This window comes from Protomyctophum bolini (assembly GCF_963924005.1).
Source record: "Protomyctophum bolini genome assembly, chromosome: 5".
NCBI classification, from domain to species: Eukaryota; Metazoa; Chordata; class Actinopteri; order Myctophiformes; family Myctophidae; genus Protomyctophum; species Protomyctophum bolini.
Window position 1 is genome coordinate 25936928 of NC_137866.1, and position 26995 is coordinate 25963922.

Consider the following 26995-nt stretch of genomic DNA (forward strand, 5'->3'; position numbering starts at 1 on the left):
CGGACACAGAGGACAATATGGATGAAGACGATGACTGTGTATAACACCTAACACTTGCTCAAGACTAAAATAGTGTGCTGTCAATAAAAGGCTGGCTTTGTGTGTGTGTGTGTGTGTGTGTGTGTGTGTGTGTGTGTGTGTGTGTGTGTGTGTGTCTGTGTGTGTGTGTGTGTGTGTGTGTGTGTGTGTGTGTGTGTGTGTGTGTGTGTGTGTGTGTGTGTGTGTGTGTGTCTGTGTGTCTGTGTGCATGTGCGTGCATGTGTGTGCGTGCGTGCGTGCTGTCTGTTGGGGGGGGCAATAAAACCGTGGAAATCCCAAGTATTTTAATGACCTGTAAGTGACCTGAAAACACATTCATGGGATGGGTCTTCTGGCAGGACTGAATTACTGATACATTTATAAATGAACAAATGCACAAAGACTGGAAGGCCAAACCAGCTAAGGCCTTAATGCTCAGTGCTCACATAATAATGACAGTGAGATTTAAAGCACAAACGTAACACGCCACTGACCTGGTGAGCTGCATGAGTCAGCAGCATGACTATGCACAAGGTTATGACTATGAGCAATTGCTCATCCGTGTTTATGTGAGCATGCACAAATTAGCATTAGCATGTGTCTTTATATTATGCTGGTTGGCTAGCATGTTTCCTTCTTGCATTAATTAATACGATGCATGGTGTGTGTGTGTGTGTGTGTGTGTGTGTGTGTGTGTGTGTGTGTGTGTGTGTGCGCGCGTGCGTGCGTGCGTGCGTGTACAGCCACACACTTGCACACATCCCAGGCTGCTCTGAATACTTAATACGCTGACTGGCAGGGCGCAAATGCTTAGTGGTCCAAAAGTCCAAGGATGACTTTATTTTCCCAGAGGGAAAAGTACAGTAACAGCAGGGCACATAAATAAAAAATAATGCAATACAGACGAAAATTCAATACAGCATAGCCTGGAGTGAATTACAATAATTTAATTCGCACCAAGCCCCCAGAGCGGCTGGCCAGCGCTGAAGCCCAGAGCGCTACTGGTCAAAGCTGGAACTGCAGGCGGGTGAAATACATGCACGAGCAAGAGAGGGTCGCGCCGCTGGGTCTTTGTGAGGGGTGGGCAATAATATGGTGATAAATATCGTATCGTGCACGTTCTATGATTTGCAGTTATATACCTTAATTTATATTTTTTTATACTATACGGTTTCGTTAGCCAAGATTGAGAAGTATTTTGGTCAGAATGCTCTTTTAGTTTTTGCTACCTTGTAGGTGGTTGTACTGTTAAGTAACTTGAACAATAACTAAAAACAAAAAACTATCGTGATAATAACATGCTTGAAAAAATATTGTGATATTATATTTTTCCACCCCTAGTCTTTGCTTTGTAAACGTGCGAGATGACGTAACGTTGAGGTACCACAGAGGAGTGCGTGAGCTTGAGGTACTCTCATAGTACCAATTATATTGAGCCAACACTAACAGTACTTCCGTCAGACTTCCGGGTGCTTTAAAACGCCACTGAGCAACTTCCATTGAAATGAATAGCTGGGGGCAGGGCTGTCCACTCTCTAGTTTATATATAACTCTATGATTTGCACGTGCAAAAGGCAACTACGTACGCATGATGAGATGCATTCATTTCACATAGACACTCACACACAAGCTGCAACATGCAGAGCTTGCATTAGGAACAGCTGCATAAGATATGGTATACAGTACTATGTCAACTCATTTCTATTTTCTAATATAGACTCCATCAACTAATGACCCTCTGGCAAGGGAATTCATTTTTTATCTCTGTGTTAAAAATAAGTACATCATACAGGTACATCATAGAGTATTTGGACTGATCTATGGGCTACAAGCCAGAAGTTGTGCAACCCCCTAGCACCTAATAATATTCAGTGCATGCGGATCTTGTACAAGCAGATCTCCCTAGTACCCGGAATAACCAGGCTGGCATCCAGTTGCTGTGTATTCACACTGCTCTATATAAACACGGATCTCTCTTTCACTCAGCCACTGAAATAAATGGCTATGCTCACATTACTAGATAGGATGTCCTGCAGCGGTAGTCAAGACATTTTAAATGTCTCTGTCTGTCGAATACCATTTGCTAGGCTAGGCATCGTCCATTCCAGGAATAAGACTCAAACACTGGGAATAACTGGAAATAATATATCATCATCATTTACGCTCTGAGGTGAATGCTTATCAACACACTCTACTATGGTTATGACTGAGTCATGGTGACATGAGCATGACGTCAGGGGCCCGCCTGCCGGCCTAAGCCAATTTTAATATATAGGATTACACTTTGGAACGATACAAGTCGGGAACGATGTAAAATGGGAATGCCCCACTCAGTTATGCAATACCTGTTGTACCCGTTTGTCTGTGTCCCCTTTATGCTCATGTTTGGAGAAATCTGTATATGTCTGTCTGTATCCATTTATGCCCATATATGGAGTTTAATGTGACGCATGCCCAAATATGGAGTCCAGGCCAGTCTATGACGTCGCCCACGTCAGTATGATGATAAGGGGATATCCATGTTGTTCACTGCTGCAGGCAGGACACAAAATGAACATATAAGAATAAAGTCTGCACAGGCATTAATGTGCAAACAATGTTTCGGCCAATACGTGGTACTTTCATATATAACTAATATATGAAAGTATGAAAACATAAGAGCCCCAAATAATAGCAGATTCCTAGATGCAGATCTAAGTATAATTATGGTAGTTAAATACAGCAGTCTTAATCACCACCCGACCCATGCACCAACACTGAGAAGAGCCATGAGGCTATATGTCTTCATTTCTCATCCTTTCTTTCCTATAAACTCATGTCTGAGATTGTGGAATGCAATAATCATGACCGATGATATTCGGCATAGCATCAAAGATTCTGTAAACACTGATAAGACCTCTAAATCAGCATACAAATAAGTACATTTCCTGCATGTTTGTAATTTTTCATCTTGAATAAGTTGCACTGTTTAGAGACACTTGTTTAGGATTGTTTAGGATTACAAAGGACTCCGTCAGGTGAATTACCCACGCAAAGACTTAAAACCTGATGGGCTACACTCCACTATTCTCTAATAAGGCTGCTTTACATTCCATATTACTTGTCAGTCTAACAGCCAGGATTTGAATGCAAGAAGCTGTGTTCGCTACTTAAGCACAGGAAAAGGTTGTTTACAGCACAATATAACACATGCTATTCTCCAAATGTAATTGTGTAAATGAAGAATTAGGGTGTATGGTTATTTGAAGTTCATTGTTCAGATTTCCCTGTCAATTACTGCGGCGACACTTTGTGTGTGGATTCGGAAGCAGTTGTATCAAATGGCTCTACCTTTTCAAGATGCTGTATGAATAATCTACAGAGTGAAACCACCCAAGGACAATAAGGTTTACACAATATTCTGTTATTTTTTAGGGAACTAGCCCCTCCTATATACAGGTTTAATGTTTGTTTTTAGTTCAATGTTTGTTTTAAAAACACCATTGACAATGAAGGGAAAATGTACATCATCTTGTCCCTAACACAAACATTAAATGCCATTAACAATAAAGAGAATTTAATGTTTGTGTTGGCACCGTTTATTTTACATTACCATTACATCGTCCTTTGAGTTACTTTATTATATTAGCGCCCCTCACTTCACAGTTCACACAGGTGTGATTTTTTAGATACGTAATTGTGAGCTGAAATATTAGAATTAGAATACCATAGGCAACATAGGCTCTGATGCCTTGGCAGCTGATGCTAGCAGTCTGATGAGGGATAATGTATTATTATATTATATTATGTATATATTATATACACAAATGATCTTCCATTAGTAGTACTAACCAACTCAAATGCACACATGTTCGCTGACGACACAACCATCACTGCAGTAGCTGAATCACAAACTCAGTTGCACGAGCACCTGGCGAATGATTTTAAACACGTTGTTAAATGGGTTGAGAACAACAAATTTGAACACTGATAAAACTAAGAATATGGTCATATGCACCAACAGAAAAAGGAATAGGTTAGGGCCATGGAACTTATCTTATGGAGGGGTACAGATAAATGAGGTCACAGAAGTCAAACTACTAGGAATTAAAATACAAAACAATTTATCATGGACAGCTCATACAACAGATATCTCTAAAAAAAGTAATGCAAATGGCAGGAATGGTTGGGCGAATTGCAGGGCTTCTATCTGAAGAGACGTTGCGGCTAATATCCTGTAGTTTGATTTATAGTCACGTAAACTATTGCTGTGCAGTATGGGGAAATGCAGCTCAGACTGATATGAGAAGACTACAGATCACACTAGAATGGTCTTAAGATGTGGGTATAAAATAGACACGGGTGAACTGCATAACAGAATGGGATGGCCCACAGCCCTTGAATGCATAAGAAAACAGTCTCTTGCATTGATTTCTAAAATAAAAACATCTAATAAACCAGTAAACATAAAGAATAAATTAACATTAGTTCGCGAGAAACATCAGGTCAACACAAGATCAAGACACAAAGATATTTATGTTCTACCAAAAATAAAAACTAGTATGGGAAGCCGATCTTTTATTTTTAGGGCAGTTAAATTATGGAACTCATCATTATAGCTGGGATTGCTTTTATTGATTCACTATTATGTTGTGATTTCTGTTAAGCTTTGTTTTTCAGTTCCAATTTCTGTTTTGGTATGCGGTCAGGTTTTCAGCTGGCTCAGGGAAGAGGACGACCCTGCCATGCATAGTCCACGATAGATAGGTGAATGAACTGTATCTGTCTGTGGGCAGGCATATGCTGTGCCTGTGTGTGCGTGAGTGTGTGCGGCTGTATGAGTTGAGGATTAGAGGTGTAGGTATTTTTGTTACGCTGTAATATTTGACTCACTGTTGTCGTTTAGCATCAGTGCAATTTGAAATGTATTTTTGAAATGCAATGTACTATTTTGTAATGTAATATAATGTATTTCGTAATGTTATAATTTATTTCTGGACTCTTGGAAGATTAGCCGAAAGGCTAAAAGAGATCAAAATCAAAATCTAAAATCTAAATCAAAATGTAAAGTTGTAAACTGACCAGTGTAATCAGTCACTCTGACAATGGTGTGTTGAAAGCAAGTTTTTGCATTGTCTTTACTCAGACAAAAAGTAGGACAGCTAAGGAGCGAGCATATGGCACAAAGGACAGAAGGATTTGTTCACATTGGTCAGCACAGCAGGGATTTGTTCCCATACGGCAGGTCAGACTCAGCAGAGTGGGTGATGGGGTGTGGGTGTCATAACCACTATATACAGTCAGACTCAGCAGAGTGGGCGATGGGGTGTGGGTGTCATAACCACTATATACATTCAGACTCAGCAGAGTGGGTGATGGGGTGTGGGTGTCATAACCACTACATACATTCAGACTCAGCAGAGTGGGTGATGGGGTGTGGGTGTCATAACCACTACATACATTCAGACTCAGCAGAGTGGGTGATGGGGTGTGGGTGTCATAACCACTACATACATTCAGACTCAGCAGAGTGGGTGATGGGGTGTGGGTGTGGGTGTCATAACCACTATATACATTCAGACTCAGCAGAGTGGGTGATGGGGTGTGGGTGTGGGTGTCATAACCACTATATACATTCAGACTCAGCAGAGTGGGTGATGGGGTGTGGGTGTGGGTGTCATAACCACTATATACATTCAGACTCAGCAGAGTGGGTGATGGGGTGTGGGTGTCATAACCACTATATACATTCAGACTCAGCAGAGTGGGTGATGGGGTGTGGGTGTCATAACCACTACATACATTCAGACTCAGCAGAGTGGGTGATGGGGTGTGGGTGTCATAACCACTACATACATTCAGACTCAGCAGAGTGGGTGATGGGGTGTGGGTCTCATAACCACTACATACATTCAGACTCAGCAGAGTGGGTGATGGGGTGTGGGTGTGGGTGTCATAACCACTACATACATTCAGACTCAGCAGAGTGGGCGATGGGGTGTGGGTGTCATAACCACTACATACATTCAGACTCAGCAGAGTGGGTGATGGGGTGTGGGTGTCATAACCACTACATACATTCAGACTCAGCAGAGTGGGTGATGGGGTGTGGGTGTGGGTGTCATAACCACTACATACATTCAGACTCAGCAGAGTGGGTGATGGGGTGTGGGTGTCATAACCACTATATACATTCAGACTCAGCAGAGTGGGTGATGGGGTGTGGGTGTCATAACCACTACATACATTCAGACTCAGCAGAGTGGGTGATGGGGTGTGGGTGTCATAACCACTACATACATTCAGACTCAGCAGAGTGGGTGATGGGGTGTGGGTGTCATAACCACTACATACATTCAGACTCAGCAGAGTGGGTGATGGGGTGTGGGTGTCATAACCACTACATACATTCAGACTCAGCAGAGTGGGTGATGGGGTGTGGGTGTCATAACCACTACATACATTCAGACTCAGCAGAGTGGGTGATGGGGTGTGGGTGTCATAACCACTACATACATTCAGACTCAGCAGAGTGGGTGATGGGGTGTGGGTCTCATAACCACTACATACATTCAGACTCAGCAGAGTGGGTGATGGGGTGTGGGTGTCATAACCACTACATACATTCAGACTCAGCAGAGTGGGTGATGGGGTGTGGGTGTCATAACCACTATATACATTCAGAATCAGCAGAGTGGGTGATGGGGTGTGGGTGTGGGTGTCATAACCACTACATACATTCAGACTCAGCAGAGTGGGTGATGGGGTGTGGGTGTCATAACCACTACATACATTCAGACTCAGCAGAGTGGGTGATGGGGTGTGGGTGTCATAACCACTATATACAGTCAGAATCAGCAGAGTGGGTGATGGGGTGTGGGTGTGGGTGTCATAACCACTACATACATTCAGACTCAGCAGAGTGGGTGATGGGGTTGGGTGTCATAACCACTACATACATTCAGACTCAGCAGAGTGGGTGATGGGGTGTGGGTGTCATAACCACTACATACATTCAGACTCAGCAGAGTGGGTGATGGGGTGTGGGTGTCATAACCACTACATACATTCAGACTCAGCAGAGTGGGTGATGGGGTGTGGGTGTCATAACCACTACATACATTCAGACTCAGCAGAGTGGGTGATGGGGTGTGGGTGTCATAACCACTACATACATTCAGACTCAGCAGAGTGGGTGATGGGGTGTGGGTGTGGGTGTCATAACCACTATATACAGTCAGAATCAGCAGAGTGGGTGATGGGGTGTGGGTGTCATAATCACTACTACCACATATTTTTAAATCTGTAGTTCCCTACCCAGGATATACTGATGATGACCAGGACAAAGTTAGCTCACCTCAGTGATTTGGTCATCTGAGGGATAATTTAATTCTATAGTAAGTAGATTATTGACGCAGACAACACTGTGACCATCCAGTGAACAATCGATAAGGAATTGGAATGGCACACACCCTGCATTGTCACATTCAGGGGGAATCCTGGTGACAAATGTTCCAATACTGATAAAACATATGAGATTCCTTCATGGTAAGAGAAAGTAATCTCATGTTGAATATGAATTCTCAAGTTTAAGGTATATGATATGTTCAGGGAATTATACAGGAGTATACAACCACTATAGTCTACAGTTGGCCAGAATAACCGAGAGTGATTTAATTTGACTGGTCTGGTATAGATAACCACAATTGTACTGTAGGAGGTGTCAACTGGGGAGATGGAAAGGAAATCAGGGCTGGTATAGTCCAGGAAACATTAGCCAGAAAATTCCTTTTGAGTCAAACAGGAAAATAATTCAACTGGAAATAATGTATTTTGGAATCAGTTCCAGGGGATATTTTGTCCTGACAGAGACAATACGGATTGTTAAAGAGTCTTATACAACAGCTCAGTGGGAAACACAATTTGCCTGAGCCAAAATGCATGGATGGGTGCTTCTGCTTTGAAACCTGTAGATTCAGACCATAATTCAGCTTGATTGAAAGAGAAAAGTCACAACATGACAAACACAACACGCATTTTAACTGAGGTAATCGTTTCTCTACCACAGTACACACACACACACACACACACACACACACACACACACACACACACACACACACACACACACACACACACACACACACACACACACACACACACACACACACACACACACACACACACACACACACACACACACACATCGACGCCCGGGTATGGGCCTGTGCCAAATTGCACTTGGGGTCGGATATAAACACAAGGCCTACTGTACATGACCGCTCAGGCACCGAGGCAGCCAAACAGTATATTTAGTAGCTTCACTGGGATCAGGGAAACAGCCCTTGTGGCAAGAAAACTCTTATCGTGACAGCCTTGATCGGCAGACGGTTTTGAAGGTGGCTTCAAAGTAGTCATCAGGCAGTCACTGGGCCTGTGTTTATGTCATTAACACGTCAGAGGAGTTACGGAGGGAGCCCTGCGTTTATGTATGAGCATGCTATGGGAAAAGGTTAAAGCCTTCTGCCTTCTGCTACGGCATTTCCGGGTTTTGCCTGCGCCGATCTGGTTGGATTCATATTATTTAATGACTAAAATAGTGCATTTTAGAGAGAAGCTGGGGACATGAGACGCTTTGAGAATAGACTTTTACCAAGGTCTAGCAGGCTTTGCGTCGGTGAATAGTTACATCGTTTTGGGGAATTGTAAACCCTCGCACACAGTGGGAAAAGCTGCTAGTGAGCAGTGGATGGGACTTCGGCAGGGCGTCAGTGAGAGACTCGCTGTATAAGCACTGGACCAGGGCGAGTAGATCAGCAACATTTTTGGCATGCGACACCACTGTAAGACGAACCATTAATTAGGCATGTGTATGTGTTACCGCATGTCTTAACTGTGCATGTATGAATGAGTGTGTGTGTGTGTGCACGTAATGCTGCACGTGTGTGTGTGTGTGTGTGTGTGTGTGTGTGTGTGTGTGTGTGTGTGTGTGTGTGTGTGTGTGTGTGTGTGTGTGTGTGTGTGTGAGAGAGAGAGGAGTGTTATTATATCAAAGTGTGGATTAGCTTTCACTAGCTTACTCATCCCATCTGTAATTAGCCCACAGCTGTGCTTAATGTAACTCACACCAGGAGATTTCATAACAAACAACCAGAAATGATCACTTAGCTACAGTAATAACAGGTGAAAACACTTTGAGATTCCAGACATCTAGACTGAGCTACACTGTCGCCCACTGATTCAAAACAACTTGATGTCATAGGTTACACAACTTGGTGAGAATACATTTCAGAAATCACAATAAATATACTGCAACTATTATCTCAATCCTGTAAGATACACTGGCAAACACATAATTATTTCCAGTATACTATACACTATATTATACACAACTCTTGACCATGGCATTTTAGTTCGAAATGACAATTTCTATGTATCTTATTTTAAAATTGCCTTGTGGGTTGTCGGACTGTGGACAGTGGGTGGGTGTCACAACCATAACATGCCCAGGGATCCTGCCCATATGTGTGGACCTGAACATCTAGTACATTGTTGACAGGTTGTTGCATATGGTTGAGCATGAAGCTTTAGGCCTAAATAATCACATATAAACCTCTAAACATCTAAAACATCTAATAGTTTATACTTAAATGATAGATTATAAATAAAAAACACTAAATATTTTCAAACCTGTCTTTAAAATCCAAGCTCACGTAATGTAGAGGAACAGTCCATATGTAAAGGCCAAGTGGTGATTTGCTGTTGAGCTGACTGTTGTGTATTTCCATTGAATCACCAACGGAGTACAAGTCTGCCTTTTCTGCAGCCAGAGAAGAGATCCAGTGTTTAACCCAGTCAACACGGGAGCTAACTCCCAAACATTGAGGTCACACTCAAAACAGGAATAGACTAGGTGTAAAGGTTAATGGATTCTGGCTTCAACGACATGGCAAATATGCAGGAAGCCAGGCGGGAAAATCACTGCAGATACATATAGTATAGCCTTACTTGCAGCCAAATCAAATGTACAAGTGTTCTAGGCGGGCTTTTTTAAAATTCAGTTGCACTCTGACAACTTTACATAATGTCCCCTTAGTCAGCGGCCCAACAAAATCAATATTATCCACAAGGCACACCCATGCTAGGAAGTTGGAACTGAGTAGCTGTTAAACACAGGGAACTGAGGGAAAATAGATTCATTCAGACGGTTTCTCATGAGAAATTCCAGTCTGGCTTTATCAATGGCCAACACATTCTCAGTATAAGGGGTTACAAAATGTTATGCTCATTCCAAGTTCCATTCCATTTCCAATCCCATGCAACTGTCATGATGTTTTCATGATGATGTGGTGAAAATTCCATTCCATTCCTCGCCTTCACTGGAAATTACACTTACATTTCAGATTGTTTCCTCCATGTAATATGCATTCTAACTCAAAATTACATCATGCCAGTGTGTGGGGATAGAGTAGGGAGACATCATAGTGCTTGCTAGAGCCAGACCAATGGCAGATATTTTGGTTCCAATGCTGATCCCCATTTCGGAGACCTATAGAGTCTAGACCACGGATTACAGATTATTTTAACCGAAAAAGTAATGTTTCTATTTGATTACGTAAGGTTTAACTTTAACTATAATGACATGCCCAAATTAGGGACGCTATAATTACGACACATCGGCTGCTTAATTGCTGACATGATAATAAAATAAAACAAAGTCAAATAATGGCTCAACCAATAATTGTCTGGCCCGAATTCTAACTCTAAAGCAGTAGCGTGTTAGTGTGTTGAAACCCTCCCCTTATAAATCCCAAAAGGACTTGTGGGGTGCAGTCTTCTATGGAAGCTATGCTAGAATCACAATGTATACTATGTTGTCCGACATGAAACGTAATATGAATAAATAAATATATGATATAAGCACAATTTCTACAAGGATGGTCTCTATAAGACTGTCTGCAAAAGGGAAACAACATCATCCTCCCATCATATTTTGAAATGGAATGTAAAAATATGTGTTTGTAGTATCCCAAAATACAGTATGATTTTGGATACTTTATAAATGGAATCAAATGAAAGTACATTCTTATGTAAATTTAACTAAGGCTATACTAATACATTATTACATTGCATCATATATGGGATCATATCTTGCATTTGCACCCGCAATAACATTAGAAGATATCTGAGATATTTAAAGTCACAGAATATGAAAACTCCTTTGTCAATTTAAGACTTGCATATTATAATTAGATTTTAAGATATAGAAATTTGGAATTAAACAAGGATCACACTTACAACATGGATGGATATCATGGTGAACTCGAGGGCACGGACATGACACCCAACACACCTAGTAGTTGTTCAACATACACTCTCAAATAGGACAGCATCACAGTTCAAATATTATATACAGAGATGACTACTTCTGAAAATATCCAAATCTTGTCTAAAAATAATTTCAGATATTATATATTATGATAAACATTTTAGTACATTGAAAAGTGACTCTATTAACACAAAGCATATTACCATCTTCCTTTTTGTGTGTTGCAGTCCCCATTCATTGCAACAGTGGTGATTTGTGAAATAATCCAAGATTAGTAATAATCTACAGATTGGCCGCTGATACAAAGAGGCTCAGTGAGTCCTCAGTGTCCTCAGTGACATGCCTTCTGTCCTTAAAGTATTTCATGGCTGAGTGAGTGTGAGGAAAACCCTGAGTTTGCTGGGTGACTGTCCATTAGAGATGTCGCTCTGCTCTGCTCTCTCTCACTACTGTCTCACACTCTCTCCGTTCTTCAATCTCCTTCTTGTTGCCCTCTTTTCTGTAACTATACTCTCTCTCTCTCTCTCTCTCTCTCTCTCTCTCTCTCTCTCTTAGTGTTCCCTCTCTCTCTCTCTCTCTCTCTCTCTCTCTCTCTCTCTCTCTCTCTCTCTCAGCACGTTGAGTGTCTGCCGCTATGTTTGTCTGAGGGGGGCAGCATGACCCAACATGAGGGGATGGAGGTACGAGAGCGAAGGAGGGGTGGAAAATGAGAGAAGACAGACAGAGGAAGGGGGACGGTGCAGGAAGATAGAGACAGAAGAGAGAGGAAGGGGGACGGTGCAGGAAGATAGAGACAGAAGAGAGAGAGGCAAAAGAAGGATGAAAGGGACAGTGTCACAGCGCTTTGCAGCATAGAGGAAATTCCATCTTAGCTTACTTGCTTCTCTCACACCCAACAAATGACACACATCATGCACACTTTCTCTCTTTTCCTCTCTCCCCCCTCTAGATTTTAGACAAAAGCATGTCTTCACACACACTTATGCGCACGCACGCACACACGCACACACGCACACACACACACACACACACACACACACACACAATAAGTGCTCCTCGGTTATAGAGGGTATGCGCATGACATAATCATAATACCCGGAAGTTATGCGGGAACGCCTACTGAGTGTCAAAAAACTGCTTTCTGGCCTCGATAGCCCATACATCCAAACAGAAAAGTCCTATCTGATTGCATTAAACAACGTTAAACTCACTTTGCCACTCGATCTGCCATTCACTTTATGCATGCGCATATCCTCTATTGTGGGCCATCAATCTTGGGAATTCGCCAACCACGATGGAATATGAAAGATCTGACAGATCGGTCTTGATCACTTGACTATAGACAATTGGCCCGATTCACTAAGCTATATTTTGGATGGAAAAATCTGCCTCATGGTGCCGCTATCATACGGCAATGTTAAATGAGCATTCAGTGATTTGGGTGATTTGGAAACCCCCGGTCCGCCTCGGTAGCAAGATGTGCACATGCACACGCTCTACAGTGGGACGCGCAACAGGCCAACAGCATGCACACCAAGGCCCGCCTCTGCCCGATCATGATTGGCGGAAGGCCCCTCATCCTGATTGGATGAAGACTTGGCCACCTATGGTCAGAACACTATAGTTGGGAGGATTATCATAAAACAAATAAAATAAGTGATATGATATTTGAATTAAGTGAAATCACTGAATATACCTTTAAAAGGGTGGCATTTGTTCCTCAAAGTACTGTAGTGTATATGTGCGCACAAAGTTTCATGATTTGCGGCATTTTGTTCAAAACTTTAGACATCAATCTTAGCCAATCAGGATGATCACACATGATCATGTGGGATGATCACACATGTTCATGTGTACCGAACTTGGATAAAATCTCAATGAGTAATTTGCAAAGATTGTAGAAGTATTTTACATAAGTCGGGCCGATTTAGGTAAAATACTTCTACAATCTTTGCAAAGGTGGCCCTCTAAAAAGGCAAATGTGAAGAATGCAGGCCAAAGGTTTTAACATGGCCTCTAGGCATAGTTTACATACAAAAAGTGGCATGTCTTCCTCGGCCTAGTGAGAATGTGCGGGCAAAATCTCACGGAAATCGCACGCTGTGTTCATGATTTGAGGCATTTTGTTCAAAACGGACCAATCCTGCTATAACTTTGGAAGCCAATCTTAGCCAATCAGGATGGAATATGAAGAATTGAACAGATTTGATTATTTTGGAGGGAAAGAAATTTTGAATCTCTCTCTGTCTCTCTAACCCTCTCCCTCTCTCTGGGGCTCCTTCAGGCTTTCATTGGAAGCACCGACTCTACTGGGTGACCAAGCAAATTGTGCAAATGTCACAGAGAGAAAGGGGAGAGAGACACGTGTGTGTGTGTGTGTGTGTGTGTGTGTGTGTGTGTGTGTGTGTGTGTGTGTGTGTGTGCACGCATCATGCGTGCACACATTAACACTGCACTGCAAATGTCACAGAGAGAAAGGGGAGAGAGACACGTGTGTGTGTGTGTGTGTGTGTGTGTGTGTGTGTGTGTGTGTGTGTGTGTGTGTGTGTGTGTGTGTGTGTGTGTGACATTGGGTCTTAGCGGAGCCACAATGTCCTGTCCAATGACGAGAGAAGCTGTTATTTCAACTGGTGTAGTGAAAGAATCTTTCTCTCTCATACATATTATAAATAGTACATTTTATTTAAATCACAGCTTTCTGCTGCTTAAGAGATGTTTTGCCTCTAGGGGGTGTCATTGTAAATTTGAATTTGAGAACCTAACTGGTTGAATGAAGATTAAATAAATATATACATATATATTCCCACTGTGCGTGTTCTTTTAACAACTACCCTGCAGGAGGATGACTGCACTATGACAGATTACGTATTGCCGTGGACAAGATTCAGTAGAGGATCCATGACAGAATGTTGGTATATTACTAATAATACTAATAATTTCCCAAACTTCCCTTTAGTTGTTGCGTTGTTGTATTTGCCAAGTATAATCTTGCAATTTGCAAATGCCTAATATTATGCCTATATTAGGAGCAGAAAAACACTGATCCGTTATGCGAGTAGTGGAAAGCAGTAAAGCACTATACCACAGTAATGGACAGTTCATATGTGGAATAATAGTAGTGATACGAGGTCTTAATCGGTTGGCCTGGTGTTAGTTGACCAATATATTGTTTATTGATTAGTCAATTGTTGTTTTATTCCCAGACTGAGAACATTTCTAGCAAGTAGATTTAAAAATATGCTTTTACCTCATTGCACTTGGAAAACTCAAAATGTAAAGATTTGTTGAATAAAGATGTTAGAATAGATGACTGTCTTTCAGTCTCACACTATTGTTGTCTTTCTGTCTATTTATCCTTCTTACTATCCATTCATTCATCTGTTTGTTTGTCTGTCTCTCAATCTACACAGCTATGTCCCAAGATCTGTTATAATTTATATCCATATATCTTTAGCTATAACAACAAATATGGGCCACTAAAACAGGCCTACTGTTCAGAATGGAAAATATGGATGTACACTGTAGCTGGGCGATATGGACAACCTTTTTTTACCAATTTATTTACCCAAATACGTCAACATTTTAGTAATTTTTGGAAATGGATAATTTTAACACAACATTTAACATGATATTGCAAGATCAAAAATCCCTGTCTCGATATCAATATATTTCCCAGCTATAACTGTAGCACAGACTGAGAAGAGAAGAGAAGAGAAGAGAAGAGAAGAGAAGAGAAGAGAAGAGAAGAGAAGAGAAGAGTATTCCTTGACACAATGCCCTTAATGGAAGAGGGCTGTTTAGAAGCTGTAAATCCCACCGGGCGACGGAAACAAAACACACCTCAAGGCTCTGGGCTTCTATTTGTGCCGTCAGCATCCTCAGAACGTTTGGTATGTATGCTGTCATGCTCTGGGCTTAGGCAGCTAGCACCTCATTACCATGCTGCTGCAAAGCAGTTAACATTACTGCATGGATGCATTTCCTTCCCAACACAATCAGGGGTCAGTGTTGGACTGTGCTACTTGACTAGAGGGATATAGGTACACATCACTGACAGAATTAAATGAGAAATCCCATTCAGGCCTGACGTCGACATTTTTAATAAATGTTTTCTAAATCATGACAATTTTCTGAAAGATTTGAGGCACATTTTAACGATATTTATTTATTTTTTGAAGATATATTTTTGCGGCTTACGCCTTTTATTGGTTTTTTTTAAGGGACAGACAGTAGGCTGACAGGAAACGGGAGAGAGATGGGGGAAGACATGCAGTAAAGGCCGTGTCGGGCTCGGGAGTCGAACCCGCGGCACACTCTGACTGGATCGGGTGCCCAGACGGTTACGCCACCACCTGGGCCTGATCTGCTATTTTTCAATAGCTAAAATATAACATAATTTAAATGTATGTAACCACCAAAAGGGTTCCCGCTCAAAATGGGTTCAACTAGCTGATGAATAATACAGATAATTGAGATTATTTGTTTGATTGAACATTGAAACAGAAACAAAAAATACAATTCTTTTAGGCTTTTTATTTATTTAATGCTTTTAAAATAAATTAAGCCAAAATAGCCAGCCACTCAACAAGCTCGATCAGATGTGTTGTGAACTTGTATGTAGTGTGTACAGCAGGTCACTGATTTGGTTGAGGGTTTTTTAAACTTTCAGGAATCTATTGTTTTCCTTCCATCAGAAACAAGCCTGCAGCTTCTTTTGTTTGTTGTCCTGCCTGAAGACTGACAATGCAATTTCAGAGATCTTTTTTGTGCCATTATTATAATTTATATGACATTTATCAGGTACTATAGCGAAGAGAGAAGCATCCTAACCAGATACCCGAACCACCTAAGCTGGCTCATTTCCAGGTGAAGAAGCAGCGACTCTACTCTAAATATTTATATAGCAGCATCACATCTAAATAATAATTCTAACAATGTCTGAATGTCACTGACAGCGCGTTATCTCATCATTAACTGCACGAATCACTCCCACTTCTCACACAGGCATGGACCATAATTATATGGAGGTCTTAACGGAGCCCTTTTCCCCATTTGACACATTAATGATTAATAATGAATTTATTAGCGAATTAACCTCGCACCTCCGTCCCTTAGCCCACCGTTCTCACCGTTACCCCACTGGCATGCTTCCTCTAGCTACCGCTGCAACACAACAAAATGTGCCCTATACAATTTGGCACCGCGTGTGTGTGTGTGTCTCCTAATAGACAGCACAGCCGTTGTGGTCTATCTCCGACCGAGCCACACTATTAGCACACATCTCTCCATGGCAAAAAAAAACTGCACGCTCCCAGAATCCAGCTAGGCTACATTTTACCGATTTTACCGATGTATTTCACTGTACAAATATTGTTTTTACATCACTCCAACCCCCTCAGGCCAGGAGGCGGTGTGTGTGTGTGTGTGTGTGTGTGTGTGTGTGTGTGTGTGTGTGTGCGCGCGCGGGGCCGGTAAACACTCAGCAACAACACGTCAAATTTCTACTTCTACTAAAGAAAGAGGCAGCGATGGAGCCATAAGTCCATATCCATACATTCGGGGACATAAATTGCGCAAAATACTTTTAAACATGACGCCAGAAGGCTGCTACATCGTCCTAGCTGTTGTGTGCTAAGCTACATTAGCAACACGGCTATGACCAGGGTTGCCACATTGACTGAGAGGGAAACAAGCAACCAGGTCTATGAAAATGTTAACAGGCCAGATAAAGTCAGAAAATCCCAAAATACATCTAGAATAAGCAACAATAATATTATTGCTGACTGTCAAACATCATTTTCATGTCATGGACCACTAATATTCTATATATATATATATATATATATATATATATATATATATATATATATATATATATATATATATATATTATTATTTTTGCTGTTCATATATTCAGAACGGGTAAGGACTAGTTTTTGTAATTTTTGAATACTGTACATACTACAGATTAGAACCCCAAAAGGGGTTCCCGTCCAGAATGGTAAGGTTACAAAAAGAGGTACCCGCCTATAATTGATTAACAATTATCAATTTCTACAGCACAAATATATTTGATATATTTTGGGATTGGTTTGTGGAAGTGAAAAGTAAGGAGAATTTTGTTTTGGTCATACAATATCTGAAATTCCGAATTCAGATTCCATTTGAGTTTTTCCACAGCAGAGGCTTGCCATAAATATATTACCACCAGCCATATCACGGTATTATTATTTTTTACTATTGAGTTTTGGTTTTAAATGATTGATACAGCACAAAGGAATATACTTGTAATATACATGATACTGATCCACTTTCAAAGTTGATCAGACGGCATTGATGTCCTCATCATTATGTTAGTGATATGCGGCATGTACACACAACATGTGTACATACATTCATTCCAGAGGAAAATCAAAGGTCAGTGATACTGTACCCCACGTACAGTAAGCCCAGTATAGGCACGAGGCGGTTCATGCATGATGGAAAAACTCTAATAATAAGGGCCTCTGATGGAGTGACCATGGGGGCCCCCAGCTCGGGCTCTGCACTCTCATATTTGCTTTCCAACGACAGGTCTGGGTTGATGGAGACAAATCGACCCAGCATGGATGCACAGGACGTGATGGGAGCAGGGGTCTATTTTGGCCATCTGACTGACTGGTTGACCCCTAGGAGCTGCCTTCTGAAGCTGACCCCAGCTATCGTAAATCACTGAGCTGGTGAGTCGAGACACACTGAGACACAGCTGCCGATGAGACGATTGCTTGTAGAAAACAGTGTCACTTAGGTGTGGGTCAATGGACATGTTTGTGGTGTGTGAAAAAGACAGAGTGAGTGTGGGTGTGTGGGTGGGTGTGTGTGGGTGTATGTTTGTGTGTGTGTGTGTGTGTGTGTGTGGGGGGGGGTGTTGGGGGTTTGTACTTGTATTACTACTAGAATTTCGCGCCCGCTACATCCCAGAGTTACTTTGCTACGCACTATGGGAAGAAGGAAATTGCGGGAGTTGACTCCACATGTAGTAACGGCGCGCATGTTGTAGTTGCATTCGTCCAAAGCAAACTTCAATTGAAATAAAATAAATGGTTTTTCATTTTCAGGTCATTAACGCTTTTCATGAGACAAAAATAAATCTAAAATGCAATTTATATCCTATTATAAAATCCCAGGTTGATATAATACACAATCCTCTGTGATCACCAACTCACCAGAAGAGTGAGTTTATAATGAGTTTATGAGTTTATAATGTTACATCGTGTGTTTCTGTGGTAAACAACTCACGTTAGGTCTGCGCACACTGTACGTTGCTATGGCAACCTGTCATCAAATGCTGCTAACGTTGTGGTCACCACTGTTAGCATGTGTGCTATCAGGCAAAAGCTGAGATAGATATAAAACTACTGGCCAAAATGTCATACAAAACACAACACCTAAAATCGGAATGTTATTGTGACCTATTGAGCACAAACAGACCATCATGATTTGCTTGCTGGACCTATAATTAATTTGCATTACATTTCCACTCGCCCATATAAATAAAAAGCAAGATGGCTGCCGATTGTGAGACTGTGAAAGGTAGTGTGGGGGCGGGCCTGACGACATGTCCACAGCTTCGCCACAGGTTTTGACGCTTTTCATTGGTTAGCAACTTCACAAATGTAATAATAGATAGTCCTACTGTACTTGTGAGGGTCCTCAAAAGATAAATGGTTGTTTTATAATTAACAGATCTTCAGTTAGACAGGCTATTAGGACATGATTTAGGTAGGGGACAGGGTCAGGTTTAGTTAGGCATTTAGAGGTTAGTTTTAGGGGTTAGGGTTGCTACCCAAAAATAGACGATCTACAAGCTCACAACACGTTGCGTTGTGAACTTCTGGATTGTGTGTGCACAACACTGACACGCAACTTTGAACTATAACCCAACCTTTAGGGTTAAAAGAGGTAAAAAACTAAGGTTTTGCATGACATCGCTGTCCTAAAAGTTTGATATGCTCACAAGTATAGTAATACCTAATACCACTGTGTGTGTGTGTGTGTGTGTGTGTGTGTGTGTGTGTGTGTGTGTGTGTGTGTGTGTTTGAGTGTCAAGGCACATGCATGTGTGAGAGAAGCCTACGGTAACTAACAGCAAACCAAGAAGTGATAATAACTGACAGAAAATGGAGAGAATTACTGAGAGAGTGAGAGAGAGACCTGTACTTTCCTTGAACTGTACCCATTCTACAAACTGTTAATAAAATTTTCAATCAATCAGAAAGAGAGAGAGAGAGAGAGAGACAGACATTGAGGGAAAAAATGAGAACCACAGCCTAATACAAAGTTCTTCCAAAACCCCTGCATTTGTGGCTTACAACCTCATGTTATTCATACAAACCACAGCATACAACATTACTACTACTGACCAAGTCTGGCTCTGCTTGCTTTAACATATAACTCCCAGTGGCCGAACCATAACATTGACCTGACCACCTGACCACAATACATCACATTGAGCTACAATTGACTCATATACGGTACAGGTTCCTGTCAGAGATACTTTTAATGCTGTGACTCATGTCCTCTGTGATTCAAATACCAGTCCTGGACTTGAATGTCTGTGGAGCAGCATGACCATGACCATTGAAGTGGAGATGCTGTAGTGTGATTTCAATGTTTTGAATTATTTTACACATATATGCTACTAAAACTTTAACAAACAAGACACAACCTAATTTGTTTTGGGTTGTTTTATTGCAGGCCTCCGTCACAGTGGACATTTGCTGCTAGTAGGTGGTCTACTTTGCTTCTGAATGATGTATTACACTTCCGGGCAAATCGCTGCCTAAAGGCTAGCCTAAAATGAGTCACTTCCTCTCTAAAGCACAGTAAATATACAGGGATTTGTCTTGTTGACATTAGAACATGTCGACATTCATGAGCGGACGGAAAACAAGAGTAGACCTTATTCGTTGCAAGCAATTGTTGACAAAATTAATTAATCAATCAATAAATCAATAATGTAATTTTGAAATAAATTAGAGGTCTTATAAGCGAGGGGTTCTTAAAGTGTCGATCACGAACCCTCGGGAAGATGCCAAATTATTTCGGGTGGGTCACCAGATTATTTTCTGAATGTTTTCTGAATGTGAATATATATATACTGTATATATATATATATATATATATATAGCGACTGAATGAAGAGTTTACAGTATTTATTTATGATGTTTCTCTTTTATTAAGGTTATTGTAGCCATCAATTTGTATTGGGGGAGGCAGGGGTGGGGGTTGCGCGGGTCCCAAGAGATGGCCAAAGCTGGGTCCCCAGCCAAAAAGGTTGAGAACCCCTGTTGTAAGCCACAAAGTGAATCCTGCCTGCCTAGTAATGCGGATGTGAAGTTCACAAATATAGATTTGTGTAGGCTATGTGACTGCTGGTGGTCTAGCCTGCGGCTGCAAAGTGCAATGTCTGACCAGTTTTCCCATGCTCCAATCCGTCTGGCTGCAGGACACACACACATGCAGACCAATCTCAGAACTGTCGCTCGCTCGCGCGCGCACACGCACACGCGCACACACACACACACACACACACACACACACACACACACACACACACACACACACACACACACACACACACACACACACACACACACACACACACACACACACACACACACACACACACACACACACACACACACACACACACACACACACACACACACACACACACACACACACACACACACACACACACACACACTTACCTAAAATAATAAACATTTCATTGCTCTGTTTACCAGTAAGCAGGATATGATGTAACTATCTCGGGTGCCATTTTTATATGAGCACATACATGAGTCTACATTAAGAAGAAGATGCTTTTGAACACATGCAACTAAGTAAAATCACACCTGTGTGAACTGAGCGGTGCAACTATACATTTATTGTTATAGGTAGTGTACTGTACTGTGCACTGTACTGTACTGTGCTCTGAACTGTACTTTGATTATTTATGGGAAAAATCTTCCAGAAATGACAGTTACCATGTGGGGGCCCCCGGAACAAACCAGACCTGCAGGAACGCACCCAGGGTGCCTGCCAGGTTCCGGCGAGCCGCCACATGTCCGAAACTGTAGAGAAATGACAGAGTTCCTGTGTGGGGGTCCCTGGAGGGTCCCTGGAACATCCAGACGCACAGGAACGCGCCCAGGGGGGTGGCCCGGTTTCGGCAAGCCGCCCCGCATCCGAAAAAGTCGAGAAATTACAGAGTTACCGTGTGGGGGTCCCCGGGGGGTCTGTGTGCGGGTCCCTGGGGGGTCCCCAGAACATCCAGACCCCTAGGAACATGCCCCCAGGAACATGCCACTTAACTCTGTGCTGTACTCTACTGGCCACTTTAGGTGTTGCAGCTGTCGGACACAGAGACTTGAGACTTAGACAGGTACGTATAGGGACACACATTTCTGTGCTCAAAAATCCAGCCAGTGACAAAATAAAGATAACACAAAAACGATCAAGAGCTTATTTACATTGTGTAAACACACACACACACACACACACACACACACACACACACACACACACACACACACACACACACACACACACACACACACACACACACACACACACACACACACACACACACACACACACACACACACACACACACACACACACACACACACACACACACACGAAACGGAATTCTTCTGAACTTTGATTAGTAATAAAAATCAAAGTTCAGAAGAATTCCTCTTTTACACATAGGCTAGTACTCTTGACAGGTGAGGGCCATGCAAAAACAAACAAACCACGCTACTTCAAAGCCCACCAAACCATTAAAGCAAGTCTGAGATCAGCATGTAGAAACCAACAACTACACCTGCACTCCAAGAACAGACACAAGACCTACTCAGTCAGCAGCTGGCTAAACACACACACACACATTACACACGTGTATGCGCACTTGCGCAGACACCCTCTCCCACACACACACACGCACGCACATGCACGCACGCAAGCACTAAAACCTTTTAGTCTCTTATTTATAACCTGGCAGACACATTAGTGAAGATCCCCTGGTGAACTGGAGATAGACAGTAACAGCTGTCCTCAGAACAGTGCTACTGTATTGGAGGGCTCACATGGTGAGAATGACTGAGGGTAGTTGTTAGCTTTCTACATTGCATTGTGTGTATGTGAATGTTACCCATGGGCCATGTGTAAGGTTGTGATAATATAACTAATCATTTTCTAGGATACTTCTATACCCTTCTACCCAGAAGGAATATAACTTCTAAAAAACTGTATTTCTACAATTTACAATTACAATGTAAGGCATTTAGCAGATGCTCTTAATCCAGAGCGACATTCTACATTTAAAGTGTGTGTGTGTGCGTGTGTGTGTGTGTGTGTGTGTGTGTGTGTGTGTGTGTGTGTGTGTGTGTGTGTGTGTGTGTGTGTGTGTGTTGTATTCATGTGCATCCAATCATTGGTCTATATTTACTGTATATGGTTGTGTTGTTTATGTGCATGTTCTTAGTGTGTTTCTACACCAAACATCCAGTGTTCATTTAACTTTGAGATGACTCCCAGAGTTAAATTAAAATAGGATTTTACTGTGTATGTGTGTGTGCACATCCCTTTATATATCTGTGTCATCACATCATCCGTCACTGTCATGTAACTGACCCCCTTGCCTTGCATAGTAAATATGTTAAGATTATCACCTTGTCCTTGGCCTCAGATTAAATGAATATCTGCTGATTAATAGATCCTTAATTTAGCAGCTTCACTGGAGAGAAACTCAATCTCATTCCGTGTGTTGATATTGTAAATTGTGTAAATGCTTTAAAATTAGTATAAAATCAACTGCCATAAATCAGTGCTTCTTAGAATAGAAATTATTATGCATTAGATAGATTGCAAATTCAGCTGCGATCATGTTGCGACTTTTACCAATAGAGTGTGTGTGTGTGTGTGTGTGTGTGTGTGTGTGTGTGTGTGTGTGTGTGTGTGTGTGCGTGCGTGTATTCAGCCTTTGACTATATATAACATGTCTTGCAATTTGCAACTTCTTCATGAGGTTCAACTTGAGTCATGCAATTTGTGTGAAGTCTAGCAATGCCTTCACAGATATGATCTGCAATACATGTTATACATGTACCTGATACTCTTCCCTAAACAAAGATAACACGTATGTCTGTCATATTGTATACAGGAATGTACTGTACCCGATTGTCGGACGAGGGATGGTTACCTTATGTATAGTGATTTAACGTTGGGTGTTTTAGTGGACTACAATAAGACATTCATGTTGTTTAAATCGTCAATACAAATATTCAATTCGACATGGCCTGCATATTTTAACTCCTTGAATGTTTGTGGGGATGATTGTTTATCCTGTGCATATTTGATTGAAATTTGTATTCACAGTTTGTAGAATGGGTACAGTACAATCAAAGGTGCAGGTCAATACAAACACTGCTACGAGGATAAAACCAGAAAAAGCACTATAAGACTTGTTTACATCAGGGTCCTCCATTTTCAATTAATCAGACCATTTCAATTGCATCAATTAACCTGATGCAAGTTGTTGCAACAGGTGTGCAGTTACATCGCCTCTTTGAGTCCAATAACTTCTTGGACCCAGGCCAGATATGACTTAAATCAGCCATCCCACCTGATACTGTTCTCTAAACAGAGATAATACACACATAGGTCTGTCATACTGTACACGTCAGGCATGCATCTGTTCCAATAAACATAGATAATATATGGTAGGTCTGTCGTATTGGATACATGTCAGGCGTGTATCTGTTACTAGTCTTCTATAAACAGAGATATAGGTCTGACATGCTGGATACATGTCACTGTCAGGCCTGTGTGTGTGATACTCATCCTCTACACACAGTGAATGTGCAGACAGAGGTGATGTCAGTGTAATGCTCAATGATATTCTGATGGGTCATGTGACGTCCGTGGCACTTGATGGAAACGCCAGCTGAAATTAGGGACCGAACCGGTGACCTTTAATTCTGTTACTACTACAGTTTTAGCAGGCCATATACAGAACAACTGTCCAGCTGTTTGGAGTTCAATGAGATCTGCGTTCTCATTTGAATGCTGGAAAATGTCGTGGGAATCAGGTCGGTGTCATGTGTTCACACATGTAGCGTGCAACAGGAAAATGTCTCATTACATATAGCACTGACGAAGGTCTTAGGACCGAAACGTTTGCTTTTTAATTGCACTTTATGAGCATGATAAAATAAAAGGAAAAGAAAATGTCTTAACTTAACTTAAATGTTTTCTTGTTTTCGGTCTAAGTTTTCCTTCATTTTTTATAGTGAGTGAGTCTTTTTCTGTCAAGTTTTCCTTTACTGATGCGTTCACATATGAAGGTAAATACATTCTACTTCACAATCATGAATATAATCAAGTGCTGGAACCTCTGCTATATTATTGAAGAGGCCAAATACTATTTGCAAAAAACAAACAAATAAACCAACAACTAAAAAGGACACATTAATAATGTATATATTGGGATTATATTGTCCTGGTGTATTGTGTTAATATTTATGTTAATACCGGTATACCAGTAGGTCTGTCAGACTGTCACATACATTCTAATATTATATTACAGTAGCCTAATGAAGATGAGTGATAGGCCTATGCTTAAAATGTGGACGTCACATAAGGGATTCAGAGACAGTGGAGCTTTTTCTGTGTTCCTATAGTTTGGGGGTAGGTATACCAACAACACTGTGTTAAAAACAAATACTACAGGCCTCAACATTTTTGTTTTATAATCTATAATTCAATTACATTAGGTAAGTTACAAACGTGCAAAAAAACATATTGCCAATGATGGCCGTGACATATAAAGTATTAAGTAGTAGGTCTAGTTCTACGAAATGTTCATTTGATTTAAAAAAATTACTACTAGAGGAAATATTTAGGGTTGAAACTTACATCACCATGTGAGAAGTCAACAACTCAGGGCTGTGCAAACTGCAAACATGACTCGAGTGCCAGTGGTTGTAGAAACGCTGACAGGGGGGCTGCAAACATTTCAAATAAGATTTGCAATTTTGCATCAAATTAACTAACTATATATATTGGCTAGGATAATTTCTTTGTAACAACGATTAGTATACTATAGCCTATTATAGACTAGAACCTTATACTCAAAGTCTTTGAGTCAAAGATCTCACTTAGCCCAAACATTTAGACTCAGAGGTTTTTTTCGTAGAGAGATTCGTGCAGAATCGAATAAAAAACCTCTACGAGAGTCTAAATGTTTGGGCTAGACCTCACTCATGAACGAAATTACGAGCGCTTACCTTTGTGAGTCGCTCTCTTCAAGTCGAAATATGTAACAGGTCGTAGTTGTCCGTACAGCATTCGTCTGGTCTGGTGTAGCCTATTTTCTTGGATATACAGTATCGCTGCGCGTCGACAGGTAGTAGTCAGAGTCAGACTTTGAAAGTCAGTGTATTTTTCACCAGCTGTTTGTCCCCGGCGGGATTGTCGCTGGGTGTGACGACGAGAGAGAGGGGTCTTCACGGCTCTCCAGTCACGGCCGAATGACAGGTCCTCCTGTTGTTGGGGTCACCTACTGTGTTGCCCTCATGGTGCCTTCGTGTCTCGTGTCTGGTCTGGTCTCAGCCTGGCCACACAGCAGAATTACGCACCGTACTCGACGGGGAGCCCCTGTAGCTGGCAATTAAACACTAAGCTAGACTGTTTACTCTAATACTAGTATTTTTGGCCTATTTTCCATTCCATGCCAGTGCCACTAGATAGCAGCTGGCAACTGAGCCTGAGCAACAGAAAAACTGGTGCCAATCCAATCAGACAGTGCAGCAAATCACTCAATAAATGCATCATGCCAGATAACAGAAAACATCCTGCCTAAATATGGCTTGATTAGAAGGACATAGCACAGCATGATGATACCGGATATGAGTGTGGGAATATTTGACAAAACCCTTATGCAAAAGAATGAATGTTTGTCTATGGTACACACTAGTCCCCTAAATAAATAAAATGGTGCATTTCAAACGAGTTCCCCCATCCCCAGAAAAATATCGATACCGAATTCACTTCTTTCTAAATGCTCTTTTGGTCCATTCTCACATTCTCTCCTTTTTGCCCATAAAAAAAAGGCCCACGTACATGGATGGTGTTAATTTTTATGCTTAATTTTGCTAGGCTTGAAACAAATCTGATCGTTTCCCCCCATGCGTAAGGGCCAGCATCATCAGCCATTTTGTTAGCCCAATATAGTAGGCTATATGATACATCACATTCCTCTGGTGTTTACAACAGATCATTCTTTCTCATGGGAAACGGAATAAAACAAAAACTATTCGTTATAATACAAAGGGCACATTCTTTTTAGTTTGAGACCAGCAAAATAATTTATTTTGGTCGTATTATATATCTGAATTGTTCCCTTTTAAACAAACTTTTAATTTCCTGTCACAGCATTAACAAAAGTGTCCATGGAATGTAAAGTGGCACTGGCAAGTACACTCATTTATTAGTGTGACAATGATTGGGCTTCATGTTAGTAGACATTTGATTTTATGTCATCTTCGCTTCAAATGTGCCATGCATTTCTTCTTTCTTTTACAGTAGAGCTGTGATCATATCTCCATATCTGTCTCTCTT

The 26995-nt window shown here is 41.4% G+C and overlaps 1 protein-coding gene across 1 annotated transcript in view; it reads right to left on the bottom strand.

Moving 5' to 3' along the window:
• LOC308315025 (pleckstrin homology domain-containing family G member 4B-like) overlaps positions 1 to 11760 on the bottom strand; it is a 36401-nt gene extending 24641 nt beyond the window's left edge. The window contains exon 1 of the mRNA XM_080762849.1: positions 11530 to 11760. Within this exon, the coding sequence (XP_080618975.1) occupies positions 11530 to 11532 (3 nt within the window). The 5' untranslated portion in view covers positions 11533 to 11760. The remainder of the gene's footprint in view (positions 1 to 11529) is intronic.
• Between the last annotated feature and the right edge of the window lie 15235 nt (positions 11761 to 26995).